The following is a 17,904-nucleotide window of genomic DNA, read 5'->3' as shown; positions in this document are numbered from 1 at the left end:
AATGAAAATCGATGTCCCCTTGCAGCGTTAATGTTGCCCATGTCTGCTATGATTGTACCTGCTGCTCCTCTTGGCCCGTGCTCTGGCATAATAAGCCTCGTAGGACCTGGGCTTCAACTCCAGCGCTTTGGTCGCAAAATCCTCAGCGATGCCAAAGTCCTGAGTTTTCACACACAAAATATCATTTTAGCAGAAAGGGTCTGATCAAGAGCAAGTTCTGAATTTGTCAAAGGTGGCAGTACATAGTGTTGGGCACGTCACTTTAAACAGGTAATTGGCTACAGTTACTCATTACTTATTACAAAATGTAACTGAATTAGTAACTGAATTACTCTATATAAAAGCAACTAGTTACCAGGGAGAGTAACTATTTTCATTACTTTAAAATAATTTGGGTATTTTTTGACAACTTAAAAGGACCCTTTCAAGCCAACCCGGCCTGTAATACACCAATGGCAAATTCACTACCCATGAACCAGATGACCTGTCATGTCCTGCACGGTTGTCATGGCGCCCAGCTGGCCCTGCCCCTTGACACCGGCTGACCTGCATTTTCCTGATTACTCCTATGGGTACTTAAACTTGCCTTTTTGGAACTGCCCGTTGCCATATCATTGTTTACACTTGTTTGAAACTGTTTATGCTTGTTGTGCTTGTTGGACTTTGTTGCACTTCGGTGTAACATTCTGTGTGATTCCGGCAAGTTCTGTTTAATCCCGTTAAATGCCTAGTCTGTAATTTTGCCTGCATTTGAGCCTGCTTTGTTTTGTTTTTGGTCCGTTTGTGTGTTGGACAACTTTTCTTTCTCAATTAAAGTGACAGATGGTCTATGCAAATGAGTTCCAACTTCCTGCTTCCCAACCCGTTTCCTGACATGACCTGGAGCTGCAGCTCGCAGGAAACGGCTACATTCCGGACAGTTGTATTTTAACCATCGCAGGAACCTGGCTCAATCCGTGGACACCCGATGCTAGCCAGCTGCTCTTTAAATGTCTTTCTTACACCAAGAAGAGAAACCTCCGATTCCGTTGTAATTTTCTATAGTGACAATAAACACCATTCAAGTGAAATTATTTTTTGTAGTTATTTTGTTACAGTCGTATACTCTCAGTTGGTACAGTTGTCATCTCGAGGTAAGTTTGACCCTTTGGGGCTTTAATGAAGATGCAACCCTACTTTGCTGATCTCACTTTTAGCAGGGGGTTCTGGTCCCCAATAACTGTAATAACCCAGGGATTACTGTAATCCTTAATGTAATGTGAGGTGAGAATTTGACTTACATTTATTTTAGCCTGGCAGAACCTCCCCTATTTCTTTTTGGATCGACTATGTGTTTGCGTGATGTATCCTTACATTGGTTTTCCTTCGGCAGCGGGACAGGTTGAGATAGAGGGACACTCGCAGGTCTTTGAGCCCTTTGAGCTCTTCCTCTTGGACTTCCCGTGGCAGCTTTCTCAGAGCATACTGGTAGCGCTGTCCAGCCTCCTTCATACGTCCTTTCTGCTTGTCACAGGACAGGCAAAGAGAAAAAAAGATGGATGCTTTGTTAACACAATCGACTGAGGGTTATCAAAGATGCGGCCCACGGACCGGATCAGCCCCGCCATCGGATTTTATCCGGACAGTGAGACAATGCTGTGAGAAGCACAAGAGAAAATTGAGCCGCATCACATTAAACAATGACCTGCAGTTTTAAATATGTCCACTGGATGTCGCTGGTGTCAGGCGGCAATTTCAAGGAAACCACCCACTATCGCTGGATTTGCTGGCTTACAGTTATAAACCAGAGGACGATTAAGGAAACACCCATTCCAATGTTCTTTTACCTAAAATAGAAGTCATGAATAGGTGTCAGGACCAGAACGGAGACAGAATCTATTTTGCTTTGCGTTTTTCACAAGTTTTATTGGAAGAAAGAGAAAGGGTTGCGCCCACGATCTGGTGATTGCTGGATGGGGAAGCAGGTCGCTCTCAACACGGAAGTAGATTTTCCGTGGTGAGCGATGGCGGTGTTGGGAAGAGAAAACGGGTCAGTAGCCGGGACAGGAGAGTTAAAACGTGGTCGGGGTCAGAAGCGAGTCGTAAGCCAGGAAAGGAGAGTAGACGGGGTTGGGGACAAAAAGAGGTCGAAAGCCAGGGGACAGACGGGAGCAAAAAACAGGTTGGAGTCAGGGTCGGAAAAGGCTTGCCTAGAGTTATCTGAGGTTTGCAGACGGACTGACAAAAGGAGACAGATAGGAGTGAGTTTAAATAGGGACAGGGAGCCAATCAGAGTCAGAGGCAGTTGGCGCCAAAGAAGCGGGCACAGCTGATTCACATCGGTAATCATGACAATAGGCTGCTTAAGGCAATGCGATTACACTCACATGTTATGCTTGGTTGCCTCTCTTAACTGCAAAATTGGCTGCTGAAAACCCCTTTTTATCCATTGTGATTAGAAATGAACGGCTAGCACTTGAATTATGAAATAGACAATTAAAAATAAAAATCTAACCTAAAATCTAACATCTAGGTTCCCAAATTTAGGTAACATGAAATCATTTGCACTTAGGGTTTGTGAGCTATTTATGTCCTTTCCAGTTTCCATGAGTTTTTCTCAGTTAAATAAACTGTAGTGGAAATTAATATAGTTGTTTTTTGGGGGGGGGTTTCACAGTTGACAAACACTACAAAAAAAGAAATTTTAGTGAAGTGGATAAAGTGAATAAAAATATTGAGAAAAAAGCCCTTAATATATATCTTTATAATCGAATCTTACACCCCTGAAACATAATCGTAATTCAATTGTGAGCCTACGAAAAATGCTAAGGCATCTCATCTCATCTCATCAGCCGTACCGCTTATCCTCATTAGGGTCGCGGGGGGGCTGGAGCCCATCCCAGCCATCTCCGGGCAGTGGGCAGGGGACACCCTGAACTGGTTGCCAGCCAATCGCAGGGCACACGGGGACAGACAACTCACTCGCTCATTCACACCTAGGGACAATTTGGACTGGCCAATTCACCTGAAATGCATGTTTTTGTAACGTGGGAGGAAACCGGAGTGCCCGGAGGAAACCCACGCAAGCACGGGGAGAACATACAAACTCCGCACAGGAAGTCTGGAGCTGGATTTGAACCCACGACAGGTTCCCATGACATGAACTGTGCCGCACAAGCGCTAACCACTGCGCCGCCGTGCTGCCCGCTAAGGCATCTCTTTAATGCTATTCATTTACTCGTCCGGTGTTCCTGAAAAATCTTCCTACACCTTGAAACGTTCTACCAATGCTCGTGCACAAGGCTGATAGCGATTTGCCAGGAATTGTGCACGTTTTCATACAACCTATCATACGTGCCTTAGAAAGCGGGGATACATTCAGGTAAGAGTGGCGAGTAGTTCTGATTTTCAGTTGAACTGGTCGTATTCGACACACTTACTGCTTGAAAATACGTTTCGGCAGATCAGTCTATGTTAGAGTGTCTCGAGAGGGTAAGACGTTCAGCCCTTTGAGACACTTTGTGATTAAGGGCTATACAAATAAAAATGACTTGACTTGGCAGAACATCGGCCCTGGTGAAAGTATTTTTTCTACCATGTCGCCCCTGAGCTAAAATGAGACACCACTAAATTAATGTTCTGAAAACAAACTTTAAAGGATACTTTCCAGTAATTATTACAAGAATACTTAAAATAATGACCATATTTACCACCAGGGTGTCAGAACCAGAACAAATTGTAGACCCAAATGCGTAACGTTTAACACAAAAGTTCATTAGGATATCGAGGAAACAAATGTCAAGTCAAGTCAAGTCATTTTTATTTGTATAGCCCTAAATCACGAAGAGTCTCAAAGGGCTTCACAGATTATTACACTATATTACACAGACTATTTTTCAGCCGACGAGAAGAGTAGGTTATTCATATGCTATGGAGTAGAAGTCAAGTCAAGTCAAGTCAAGTCAAATTTATTTATATAGCCCTTAATCACAAAAATGTCTCAAAGGACTGCACAGGATTACAGTTACAAAATTACACAATTACCTGATCTTAAACCAGCATGCGGGCAAGGAAAAACTCAAAAACCTCAGTGTGAGGAGAAAAGAGAAACCTTGAGAAAGGACCTCACATGTGGTAATCCCCCTTCAAGGATTGACCAGGGTGAATTACAGAAGTGAGTTTTAAGTTTAGATTTAAACATTTCCACTGAGGTTGCAGATCGGATCTCAGGGGGAAGAGCATTCCACAGCACCGGTGCCCTGATGGAGAACGCTCCCGAACCAGCAGAACACTTCTTTGCTCTTGGGATCACCAGAAGACCGGCACTCTCAGATCGTAGGCTTCGGACCGGGACATAGGGGCAAATCAGATCTGAAAGATAAGCGGGAGCAAGTCCATGTATGATTTTGTATAATACTAAGAGAACCTTGAAATCACATCTAAGGCTAACTGGGAGCCAATGCAGGTTAGCCAAAATCGGTGTTATGTGATCGTACTTTTTTGTCCTAGTTAAAAGCCTCGCTGCCGCATTTTGTACCAGCTGAAGAGACTTGATTCTAGACTTCGGGAGACCAGAGAGTAGTGCATTACAGTAATCGAGACGGGAGGTAACAAATGCATGAATTATAATTTCCGCATCCGACTGAGACAGTATTGAACGGATTTTAGCAATGTTACGAAGATGGAAGAAAGCGGTTCTAGTAATTTTCTTTACATGCATTTCAAAGGATAGATCAGGGTCAAATATGACACCTAAATTTTTGACTGAGTCACTCTGTGTGATGTGACATTTGTCAATGTTCACAGCAGTTTTTGAGAATAAGTCACGGCATTTAGATGGACCAATGACTAACATTTCGGTCTTTTCAGAGTTAAGACGCAAGAAATTGAGTGACATCCACTCTTTTATCTCAATGAGGCAGCCCTCCAAATTTCCACAGTTTAGTGTGGGAGATTCCTCCAACGGAAGATATAGTTGAGTGTCGTCTGCGTAGCAGTGGAAGCTGATATTGTACTTGCGAATAATATCACCTAATGGAAGCATGTAAATGCTGAAAAGAAGGGGGCCAAGCACTGAACCCTGTGGAACACCGCAGGTAACATTAAAGGGCTCAGATGTAATTTCACCATATTTAACACAGTGCGTCCTATCTGAGAGGTAGGATCTGAACCACGAGAGGACGGTTCCTGAGAGACCAATCCATTTTTCCAACCGTTCTAGTAGGAAATTGTGGTGCACTGTGTCAAAAGCAGCACTAAGATCCAAAATGCCAGCGATCCGGTGCTCGCTGGACAGGGGGAGCAAGCAGCTCACCGGATCGGAGCGTGATCGAAATGCGGAAGTGATTGGATTTTCCGGGGCGGGAGATCGGAGCGTGGTCAAATGGAAAAAACAGGTCGATAGCCGGAGCGGGAGATCAGACCGTGGTCAAAAACGTGTCGTCAGCCGGAGCGGGAGTTCAGGACGTTGTCAAATGGACAAAATGGGTCGATAGCAGGAGCGGGAGATCGGAGCGTGGTCGGTGGTCAAAAACGGGTCAATAGCCGGAGACAAACAGGAAATCAGGAAAGAGACGAGTAGGATACGGGTGAAGACGGAACCGACGGGAGCCAGAGTCAAAGTGCTTGCCTTGCGTATGCAGAGGTTTGCTGACGGACTGACAAGGAGTGATTGGAGTACTGGGTATAAATAGAAGGGGAATCAATCAGGCAACTAATTTATTCAATACGTGGACTGAGCAATTAGGGAAAAAACACTGGACCATGTGTACAGTAAGATCAAACATCTAGTTGGATCCCCCCATCTCTGTCTGTCCCTCCCCCCCTCATACACCCCCCTCCGGACGAAAACAAAGCCTATGCAATCAAGGACAGTACAAGCATCTTTTTTGTTCCTTTATCACTTTGTTTTCTTTAACCTCACTGTAAAATGTGGGCCTGGAGTGCCATGTCCAATATTATTGTCACAATATATTCAACCCATGTTGTAACAATGACAGTACAGGTATATTCTATTCTATTCTATTCTATTCTATTCTAACTAGCAGCAGCTGATGCCAAACAAGCGGGCACAGGTGAATGCAATGAGTAATAATGACACAGGGGTGATTTTAGATTCAGAGCTTTGGGGTTGCTCTGCACCCAGCTGTGTCAAGCTGTTTTTTTTTAAATTATAATACTTATTATTATTTTCCCTTTTAAAGTGTTTTATGATCATTCAACACTGTTCAGTAGTATCACCTCCCGTTTATGAACATCACATCACACTTGATTAAATAAATGAATGAATGAAACTTTATTTCGAGCATGAGAAAACAAAAATAAAACAAAACAGCAAGTCAAGAAAAAACAAAAACAATGGGAACGTAACATGTCCAAAAAGGAATATGAAGAAGGATATGCTTATTTGATCCTACCACACTTCCTTAATAATTGTGTCTTATGTAAATATGCAGTATTTTTCACGATATGACAAACACCTCATTTACATAAATTTTGTGGATACACATTCACTCCATCATCATCATCATCATCACCAACACCACTTTCATTGTCATTATTGTCTCCATTTATTCTCAGCATACTATATAAATGCATATTGACCAATCATAGGAAAAAAATAAAATGGACTGAACCATTTCAAGGCAGTCGAGTACTTCCGACTGCGACTGGCTGGCAACCAGCTCAGGGAGTCCCCTGCCAACTGCCTGGAGATGGCTGGGATGGGCTCCAGCACCCCCGCGACCCTACTGAGGACAAGCGGTGCAGAAACCGGACAAATGGATGGATGGATTTTGGTGGTTTGACTATGATGCCCTGCAACTGGCTGGCAACAAGTTCAGGGTGTCCTCTGCCCACTGCCAGAAGATGGCTGGGATGGGCTCCAGTACCCCCCGACCCTACTGAAGGTAATGCAGATGATTGATGGATAAATGGAGTATTTCTGATGCTGTGACTTTCAAAATTCTGTTTTGTTTTACTTAAAGAATGTTTTATCTAGCATTTTTCATCATATTTAAGCCTATCCTGTCCTCATTAAGGAAAAGAGATATTTATAATGCTATCATTTCTGGGTGGGCTTGAATGGATTTTGGGGGTGCTTATAGCCTCGCCCAAAACAGGCTAGTTACCCCTGTAATTACCACAAGAGAAGCAGAAAACTGAACATTAAACCTGGTTTGCTAAACAAATACCTTGTAAAGCAGGTTTCCTTCCTCCATGATCTTTTGCAGCATGATAAGTAGTATATCTGGTTTGGAGGTCGCCATGGTCCATGTGGCATGACCTAGAAGATTGGCACAAATGTCTCATATAGTGCCTAGCGAAAATGTTGGCCCCCCCTAAGAACTTTTTGACATATTGCCATATTTCAGGCTTCAAACCTATAGATAAATAAAAACTCAAAACATCTTTTAAGAATCAACAACATGTGAGACAATCGCAAAAAGAAACCAAAGGTATCCAACATTTTATATTGTGCTATCTAAATAAAAAATTGAAAAGTGGGCGTTGCAAAAATGTTGCACCCTTTTGACGTAATCTTAAGTATTTGTGGGTATGTCTCTATAAGTTTTGCACATCTTGAACAAAAATATTTTAGAAGATTAAATTCTTCCTGTTATAGAAAACAGCTCAAGCTCCTTGAGGTTTTATGGTGATCATTTGTGCACGGCATTTTTCAGATCCTAGACTTGGCCATTCTAACACCTTTTTATATTGTTAGTTTTAAACAATTTCATTGTAGATTTTGCTTCATGTTTAGGGTCCTATTGGATGGTGAACCTGCGCCCCATTCTCAGGTCTCTTCGCCCAGTATTTGGCTTCATCCATCTTCCCATTACCTCTTACAATTTTCCCAGTCCCCGCTGAATAAAAGCAACCCTAGAGCATGATGCTGCCACCACCATGTTTCACAGTGAGTGGTGTTTTCAGGGTGATGATAATTTCAAATTTGGTCTCATGTGACCAGATCACCTTGTTCCACGTGTTATTTGTGTCTCCCACGTGGCTTCTCGGAAACGCCAAATGGGCCTTTTTGTAGTACCATTTTCAGAAACGGCTTTCTTTTTGCCGCCAATGCCTTGTTGGTCAGATTTATGCAGAGGACAACTAATAGTTGTCCTATGCACGGATTGTCCCACCTCAGCTGTGTATGGCTGCAGGTCATCCAATGGGTTCATGGGTGCTCTTGGTTTCTTCTCTGATTAGTTTTCTCCTTGTTTGGGCCCAAAATTTAGAGAAGGCCAAGTCCTGGTAGGTTTGCAGTGTTTTTTTCCCCGCTCTCTCCATTTTGATATTGTTGCTTGTACAGTGCTCTGGGAGAGGTATAATTATTGCAAAATCTTTTTGTATCCAATTCCTGCTTTGAACTTTTCCACAACTTTATTACGTCTCACATGTTTAAAGCCTGAAATGTGGCAATATGACCAAAACGTTCTTGGGAAGGGTAATACTTTCGCTAGGCACTGTACTTACCTGATCGATCATGCGGTGCTGTCCTGTAGCATTGTCCTTGATGAAAAATAGGACAAATTCAGATAGTTAGGAGGATGTTGTTTTGCCATATTGTGTTCACTGAGTAAACGTTACACGAAACCAGTATTCAAGGCAATGCCGGCGTGCGTACCAGTCTTCGAGCCTTTCTTGAGTAGCGAGGCCACCAAGGCCGGATTCTGACAGCCAGGACTTCGCTCTGCCGGCCTGCTTCCATTGCTGTCTGTCCTCTCTAGAACTGCGCCATGTTCCAGCAGAAAATGCACCTAGCCATTAAAAGTAGCAGACCATAGAAGTTTATGTCAAAACAGACTGCTTTTAATCCTACCAGCAACTGAAAATGACATCACATTGAATCAATGCTAATTTGTTGATATTTTTAGAATAAAATAGAATATCATAGTCATTGATAACAACATATTGAACATTGTAACAAGAATAGACATGGCACTCCTTGAAAAAGAAGATAAACACATAATCATATCTTAAAAGGGCAAAATTAAGATTAAAAAATATTGTCAGGATAAATAGGTTAACGTTACGTTGCAAGTTCTTTCATAATAGTGATTGCTTGTGTCCGGAAGGTGTCATGTCCATTTTCTGGTAAGATCTCGCAGCCGGGAACCTAGGCGGTTCAGGCAGGAGTAGTAACATGTCGGGCAGTGCAACTGGTATTTTAAAAGGAAGGCTCACCGCCCGTGGAAGAATCAAACTCAATTTCTTCATTTCTAGCCTATCAGGGTGGAAAATTGTCAACTGCAGCCCATTCATCATGATATATAGATTAGATTGAAAACAAACAAGAAAGATGCTAATTGCTAAGATTGGTGGTTGCAGTTCATGGAATCCCTACATCATGAACTACAACACCAACACACTCTTATTGATTTATTTGGCGAGTCTCTCTATTTGGAAAGGTAACAGATGAAATAAAATTGGACATTTTTATATGATACTACCCTTGTCAAAAACTTTACTGGTACCACTTTTGCATGTTTTTGTGTCACTTATAGAATCTATTCATCATAACTCTGTTGACCATTTGACAAGAAAATTTACAACATGAATGGCGATGAAACAATTGTTGCTATTATACAGTCAACAGAGTTTAATGAAAGGACAATATAGCCTACACATAAAATTCTAATGCAGGATAGTTAAAATAATGCAAAATATCAAGAAAGTCAATATAAATGCTATAAAATCCATTTATTGTTCAACACTGTAGATAGACAGTAAAAGTGTCAGATGTAACTCTGGGGATAATCTTAGCCAGGTTGTTTGTCTGGTCAGGAGCAGGCTAGCTGTAGAAAATAAATAAATACAGTAACTCATCCGAGCTTTTATCCTGCTTTCATACAACCGAAATGAGGCTTAATTAAGCCAAGATAATAAATATGATGGCTTAATGTCGGGTCTAAAAGAGGGCAGACCTGGCCATAAAGGCCCAACGGCTGACCAAGGAGTGCAGGCAAAGGCAAGAATTAAAGTTTTTGCTACTGCAGCAGGAGAAGGATCGTCAGAGGGTGCAAAGTGGCACGTTTGGCTGTTTGGTTCCTTCTGAAAAAAATCCTCTGCCGCAGGCCGTATTTATTGCAGAGTCACACATGCGCATATCACACAATGGAAGAGTACTGGAATGTGAATGATTACCATTTGGTGAGGCTATGTGTATGTGTGTGTGTGTATTAAATGAAAAACAGGTTAAGCAATGTAATTTCATCAGGTTGATTTAATCAGGTTGAGTAAGTTAATGTATAACTAGGAGCCTGAGAAATACACAATAACTGAAAGTAGCTTACTTTACACTTAATTTGAGAGACCCAGCACAAAGTAATTCGAAGTTTTACTTTGGCGCCGTGCGTATTTCGGCTGAAGTATGCAACTTTGGGTTTACTTCGGGCTCGGTCCCTCAAATAAAGTGTACACTTCGGCGCCAAAGAACCCCGGAGTGCGCATTACGGTGAAGTGCTGCGAAATGAAACCGGACAAAATGGCACCGAAAAAAAAATCATTTTCTGCAGATTGTAGAATGCAAATAGGGAAATATTTGTCCGATAAGCAGAAAAACATTTTGTAGAGCACGCAAGCTATCGGCAAGAAGCGGAAACGACGTCTCATGTAAGGGATGTGGAGGTGAAAGAAAGAATCAACTTTTACCATTCTTTGGCAAACAACAGTTGAATATTGCTAAGTTTTTGAAAATACTCATTTGCAAAATGTTATTTGTGAAAGGATGTATTTCAAGCAGAACTTTCACTTCCCTTTTTTTCTTTTGTTTTCTCTGCATTTGTGATACCACCAATATCCAAACAATGCTTCAAATACACAACACAAGGGCATGAACGGTTCATGAACTTTGCAAGAACGTTTCAGTGCCTGATTTTTCTAGTAAAGTTATCACATGATTTCAGTCACCATGCAAATCCCTTGGGCGTCCATGAAACGTCATCCCTCTCTGACCAGACAATGGGACTTCATCATTTTTTAATAAGAAAAGGCTCCGTTAAGCTCTGTTGCTCATTTGTCCATGCTTCACAACACACCACACTGCTTCACTATGCCTACTTGCCATATGGGGTTATTTACACACACTCATTTGCCGGAAAAAGGAAGCAACGCTAGGAAGTTGGGCTTCCTTGATGTGTGAAAAAGATCTGATCAAAGCTACTCCTGCCATCTAGTGGTGCTGTATCATATTCAAATCAATCCCCCCGTTTTTATATTTTGCAGTTGTTTTTGTTGTTGTTGTTGTTGTTGTTGAAAATCCACTACATGATCACTGTATTGTTATGTTGTGAGAATGTTTTACTTTATCTTATTGTAAATAAGCACCCAAGACATTTACATCAGACTAAGGAGGAGACCAGTCAATCTGAGATGGATGGACAGGCTCGTAAATGTGAATAGTGTCAAGAGCTTTCACATCCCCACTTCAAACAAGTAAAACTTGAACTTGGATATAAGACATACCAGAGTTTGTTGGAAATCTAGGAAGTGAACACTTGGTGTCTTTAAAACGGTGTTGGGTTCTTAATGCATTCTTTAAATCTAAGCTTAGAATACACTTCTATTCTATAGCATATAATCAACCTATATTTTATGACAATATCAGGGTGGTTTCATGATAGCATACCTGTCAACCTGTACGTTTTTGCAGTACAAAGTACGTTTATTATGCATTTTAAGACGTGTACGACGCACGAAAAAATCTCTATAGAAAAATGCAAATTTGTCAATGATGGGTACCATCCGGTATACACCGACTATCACGAAACTGCAAATCAATCAAGTCAAACGAGTTTGCCGCGGTAGCCTCTATCTCGGTATGTGTGCATGCGTCTGCTGTCTGGGGATTTCCCATCATGTATCATTCCGAAAAAAAAAAAAATATATATGGTGTAAGATTATTTTGTATTTTGTACGGGAAAATACGACAGTTTGTAAAGGCATGGAGCCGTGGAGGTTGACAGGTATGTAATAGTCTGTAATAATAGTTTGCAATAGTCTTTGATCTGTGCAGGCCTTTGAGACTCTTTGTAATTAAGGGCTATACAAATAAACGTGACTTGACTTGACTAATGTGAACTAGAGGTTGGATCAGGCCTTAAACTCGAGCCCAACCAGATAGAAAAGCTCGTGGCGCGCCCACTTCTCTGTGTGCAAAAGTGCCAATGAGCCCACGTGCTGCCGAGCGTGCATGCTCCACAAAGACAAAGACACATAGAACAAATGACAGGTGGATAAACAAAAACAAAAAGTCAGCGAGAGAGAAGCCCGGCCCGAACTCAAATGCAATGATTAATATTTTAGCTTCAACCCGACTCGAATTTCGGGCCGGGCTTGGGCCTAATGTAAAATATTACATAGCATATCGTGTCTGTCATGTGTAGGAGACATTTTTATTTTCGCTTGATAAATTAAAATACGTGGTTAAAATAGAACCACTTTTTAGTAGGACTACAACCTTGTTTTTTCGGGGGTTAAACAAAATTTTCTTTATATAATTTCAGAACTTTCAAACTAAGGCAAAAGTAATCAAAGTACATTCCTGATATAGTATGGTATTCGGATTGAGTTACTGATTACATTTTTCAACAGGTAACTTTTATCAGATCACAATTTTAAGGTAACCTTCCCAACACTGCCTGCTACTTTGTACCGTATCAGCATCTCTGTTCAGGGCCGCTAGGTCGAGAGGGGTGCGTCCCTGTCTGTCTGCTTGGTTGGGGTCTGCGTCTGCATCCACCAGTGGCTGCAGCACACTTCTGTGACCTCTCATGCAGGCCCAACTCAATGCACTCAGACCTTCCTGATCCACAGCAGAAACAGAGGCGCCTGATCGTAAGACAAAAGGGAAGACAATGTTGGGCAAGAGAATAGAGAATAAAACATCCATTAAAAATTCAAACGGATCAAACGCAGTCCATTACATGAAAACATACAGCGCCTTGCGAAAATATTGCAGAGAAGTTGAGACACAATAGTGAAAAGAAAGCAAATTTATCTAGCATTTGATAGTGTGCTAACAAATCCAAAAATGAAAAGTAGGCGTTGCAAAAACATTGCCCCCCTTTGATTTAATACTTTGTACCACCTCCTTTTGCTGCAATCACAGCCACAAGTCTTTTTAGGGATGTCTCTATAAGTTGTGCACATCTTGACATGGTAACATTTGCCCATTCTTCCTTAAAAAACAGCCCAAGTTCCTTAAAGTTTGATTGTTATCGTTTGTGAACGGCATTTTTCAGATCTTTTAAAAATTGCTCTATAGCAGGGGTCGGGAACCTTTTTGACTCAAAGGGCCATAAAAGCAAAAAATATTAATTTTATTTTGGGAAAGAGCCACACCATATATTATGAGACAAATTTACTAAATTGCTAAACCTGCGCCCCAGACAAAAGCTTAGTCTTCAGCACATTTATTTTTGATGATTTGATAAAAATGATGAAAAGAGAATAATGCCAGAGCCCCTGTCCCAAATTCAACAAACAGACCACTTTAAACTTGTCTCTTTCTTGCAATTACTCAAGATCGGTTAAACTCCTTTTGACCCTTTTTTTCATACATATTGGTTTCAAAACCAGATGCAAGCATTTATTTTGTAAAAACGTCACAACACTCTGAGAATAGGGAGCCTCATGTGCTTACCTTTGGCGAGAGATGGGAGGGAATGCTTGTACTTTTTGCATAGCTCCACCCATCCCTCCCACTCACCCAATCAAATGACTAAGTCCTCTTCCGGTGTTTTGGCGTATTTACAGTTCTGTGGATTCATCATAAAGTATCTGAACACTGAACACAGATTATATAGTGAACTTTTAAATAAAGGATTCTTTAGCGTTGTACAGCCAAAACGAGTTTTTTTTCCCCCTTTTTTTGTATGACACCTTGACTGTAAATTGTAGTGAAAAACGTGCCCTATATATACTGCGAAGTGTTTCCTTTACATTTAGCTTTGGTTTGGCTTTACGTGTACCTGAATAGGATAGACAATCTCGGTTTTGAACAAGATGGAGAAATTTTGCATGCAATCAAATTGGTCTCTGAGCCATAGGTACTCATAGAAAGAGCCATATATGGCTCGCGAGCCATAGGTTCCCGACCCCTGCTCTATAGGATAGAGGTCTGCACTTTGGCCTTAGGTATTTTCACACCTTTAAATTGATTGTTTTAAACCATTCAATTGTAGATTTTGCTTTTTGTTTAGGTTCGCATTTCTGAAAGAAGGTAAACCTGCGCCCATTTGCCTATTACAACCTCCAACAAATTTTCTGCCAGAATGACTTTTGCATTTGGCTCCATCCATCTTCCAAACAACTGGAAAGATCTTCCCAGTTCCTTCTGAAAAGAAGCATTCTCAGAGCACGATGCTGCCGCCACCATGTTTGACAGTGGTGATGTTTTTTTTCTTCCTTAGGGTGATATGCAATGTTACTCTTACGCCAACTTAACGCTTTGAATTTAGCCCAAAGAGTTCAATTATGGTCTCACTGATCTGGGCGCCTTGTTCCACATGTAATTTGTGTCTCCCATGTGGCTTCACGGGCCTTTTTATGACATTGCCTTTTTGATTACTTTTCTCCTTATTTGGGGCGAAAGTTTTGAGGGACAGTCAGGTCTTGGTAGGATTACAGTGGTTTTATGCTCTCTCCATTTTTATATAATTGCTCGCACAGTTCACCGGGAGATGTGTAAATGTAGCGAAATCCTCTTGGGACCTGCTTTGAACTTTTCCACAACTTTCCTGGACCTGCCTGGGGTGTTCTTCGGTCTTCATAATATTGTTTGTTCTTCAGCGTCTGCTTTCACAGACCTCTGAGCCCATCACAGAGCAGGTGCATTTAAACGGAGACTTACCGACACACAAGTGCCCTCTGTTTATTATTGTTATTTATGTTTACATTGGATCATTCAGAAGTCATCAGAGAACTTTTGGAGTCAGTTAGCTGAGCTGAGAGAACAGGGGACCAATATTTTTGCAACACCTATTTTTCAGTTTTTGTTGTTGTAAATGTAATAGAAAATGTTGAAATTATTTGGTTCCGCTCCATGATTGTCTCTCAAAAATATTTTCAGTTTTTTGCTTCATATTTGAAGCCTAAAATGTGGCAATATGAGTTCTTTTCAGGGGCTTAATACTTAAGCTAGGCACTGTACAAATTTGAAGAGTTTTTGACCTGCAATTGCTTACCTTTGGAAATCAACATCTCCACCGTGCCACGGTGGCCTTCCGAGGCAGCCAATATGAGCGGCGTCCGGCCCTGCTTGTCGCACACGTTCATGTCGGCATTGTGTTTCAGCAGCATTTCCGCCACCTGAAATGTTCAATTTCTTATGTAGAACCACAGAGACCTGGACGTGTGTCGAAATATACTTTATTGAACCCTCCTCTTATGTTAGCTTTTAGGTAACACGCCCAATGTTAGCAGGTTGGTGGCGACAAGAGGTGGGTAGAATGGCCAAAAATGTAAAAATACCGTTACTTCAGAATAATGTTATTCAAGTACAAGTAAAAGTACTCATCCAAATACTTACTTGAGTAAAAGTAAAAAGGTACTTGGTAAAAAAATAAAATAAAACTCAAGTACTGGGTAACTGTAGTAATGTCATATTTATTTATTTTTTAATTTTTTTAAACAACTAATCACATCATCAAATTTTCAAAGTCCATCCAATCAGCAAAGAACACATTGAATTTAAAAGTAGATCAAAATAATCAATGTAAATTCAAGTGTTTTAATATACAATACGATGAAAATAGTATATGATAAATAGATTAAGCACCAAGTAGCACCTTTATATCCCCAATACTTATCTTAACAGGCTCAGCAAGCAGAACAATAAGCTAGCCCATGAACTCGAACAAAGGACACACTGTAGCTGGTGTTTGGCAGCCTTTGTAAGGGAAACATGCTTTGGATGTGAGGCCAGATGTGCTATTCTTTTTCCGTGTTTTAATAGTCCGTATTGCTCAGTGACATTTTCCATCTGTTTCCTCCGAGAACAAAATTTCCCCTGCTGAAGTTGAATATGGTCACGTGACGAGGTTGCTACGTTTGATTGGTTGAACATGGTATAGCCTGGCGAAGTTCTGCATCAAAATCAATGTGCCTTAGCGGAGACAGACAGATGCGTACTTACGTGGAGGGGATTTTTCAAGTAACGAAGTAATGACTTCAATGCTGCCCAATGTAGCAGAGTAAAAGTACAATTTTTTCTTCACAAATTTACTCAAGTAAAGGTAAAAGTATAGGGATTTTAAAATACTCCTAGAAGTACAAATTTCCCAAAACTTACTTAAATGTAAGTATAATGGAATAAATGTACTCCTTTACTACCCACCTCTAGTGGCGACCCATAACTTATTTACATCATCCCATGTTTTCTCATCTCTTGGTTACCTTGTTAGGCTTCCTTATCCAAGGAAATGTTCTTATTTCTTTTTTTCTGGTGTAGGTGACCTGGCCTTTTTTCTTCCAGATTTTTAAAATAAAAATAAAAAATTAACCTCTTCTTTATCTTTATTTACTGTTACCACAATTGTAAGTTTTCTCAGCTAAATGAAACCAATCCATAGGATAATGTTTCCTGCTGCATTGTCTCAGAGCCAGAATGTCAGGACTTTGAACTCTCTCTCTACCCTATCCCTTACCACACCTTTGTCTTCTGCCAAATTAATGCAGAACTGATTTATTTAGATTCCAGCTATAGCTTAAACATTTTTTTTTAAAAAGTTCTAAACCTTATATATTTTTATATTATACATGGCGGCGGCGCAGTGGTTAGCGCGTGTACGGCACAGTTGTAAGGTCTCGGGAACCTCCTGTGTGGGTTCAAATCCAGCTACTGGACTACCTGTGCGAAGTTTGTATGTTCTCCCCGTGCTTGCGTGGGTTTCCTCCGGGCACTCCAGTTTCCTCCCACATTCCAAAGACATGCATTTCAGGTGGATTGACCTGTCCAAATTGTCCCTAGGTATGAATGAGCGAGCAAGTTGTCTGTCCCTGTGTGCCCTGCGATTGGCTGCCAACCAGTTCAGGGTGTCCCCTGCCCACTGCCCGATGATTGCTGGGATGGGCTCCAGCACTCCCGCGACCCTACTGAGAATAAGCGGTGCAGCTGATGAGATGAGATGAGACATGCATACTTATTTTTACCTTGCTGTTATTTTTGAATTGTATAGTGTCTTTTTTGTGCATATTTTCAGGCAAGGAAGAGGAAGTAATTGGATCTGTGTAGCTGTGCATTTTGTAAAAAATAAAATAAAAATAAAAATTTAATTTATTCTCACTACTGTTTATTTAACTCAGGAAACAAATGCAGACTGGAAAGGGACAAAAATGTTGTGACAATAAAGTTGAGTTGTGAAGTTGAAACATATCAGGAAATTTCTTAAAAAAAGGAAAGGTATTTACTATACGGTCCTGGTGATTTTGGCACTAGGTATCGGTATCGACGACTACTTAAGAGTCGAGGATAAGCATCGGTCAAAATAAAAGTTGAAAATCAGCGGTGAAAAGGGTATTAGTGCTCGAAGTGTTTCATCACCTGCGTGTGTCCATGTTTGGCCGCACTGAGAAGGGGGACCATCCCTCGACGATTTGCCACCTCCAGCCCGGCCCCCCGCTCTAAAAGGAGAATGCATACCTCCAAACGGCCCCTGCCTGCTGCTGCACTCAGCACTGAGAGAGAAAGAGAGAGAGCCGAGATGAGGTAGAACAAGAGTAAGGGCGGGTGGATAGATCCAAATATCGAGATTGTTGATGATAGTTGGATCGGATCCACGCTAGTGTCTTAAACCCAATACTGTCTTCCCATTTCAACTATCACTATAATAATGTTGTTAGTGTGTTGTAAGGTGATACAAACATTATAACCTTTAAATTCCATCCAATTGTGGTTTCACTTTATTTGCACTACTGATTTTA

The 17,904-nt window shown here is 41.1% G+C and overlaps 1 protein-coding gene across 2 annotated transcripts in view; it reads right to left on the bottom strand.

Annotated features, from left to right (window-relative positions):
* Positions 1–17,904, bottom strand: part of LOC148367338 (protein TANC1-like) — a 97,067-nt gene that overhangs the window by 9,065 nt on the left and 70,098 nt on the right. For both annotated transcript variants that reach the window (XM_088334196.1, XM_088334197.1), the window contains 8 exons: positions 17,525–17,658; positions 15,168–15,291; positions 12,635–12,810; positions 8,606–8,738; positions 8,455–8,490; positions 7,173–7,264; positions 1,354–1,500; positions 59–159 (listed from right to left, as the gene is read on the bottom strand). In XM_088334196.1, the coding sequence (XP_088190322.1) occupies positions 59–159; positions 1,354–1,500; positions 7,173–7,264; positions 8,455–8,490; positions 8,606–8,738; positions 12,635–12,810; positions 15,168–15,291; positions 17,525–17,658 (943 nt within the window). The remainder of the gene's footprint in view (positions 1–58; positions 160–1,353; positions 1,501–7,172; positions 7,265–8,454; positions 8,491–8,605; positions 8,739–12,634; positions 12,811–15,167; positions 15,292–17,524; positions 17,659–17,904) is intronic.

This window comes from Urocampus carinirostris, chromosome 4 (genome assembly GCF_059441175.1).
Source record: "Urocampus carinirostris isolate Australia breed hairy pipefish chromosome 4, RoL_Ucar_1.0, whole genome shotgun sequence".
In the NCBI taxonomy this organism is placed as follows: domain Eukaryota; kingdom Metazoa; phylum Chordata; class Actinopteri; order Syngnathiformes; family Syngnathidae; genus Urocampus; species Urocampus carinirostris.
Note: the sequence above shows the minus strand (reverse complement) of the source record. Positions and strands in the feature narration are given on the sequence as shown.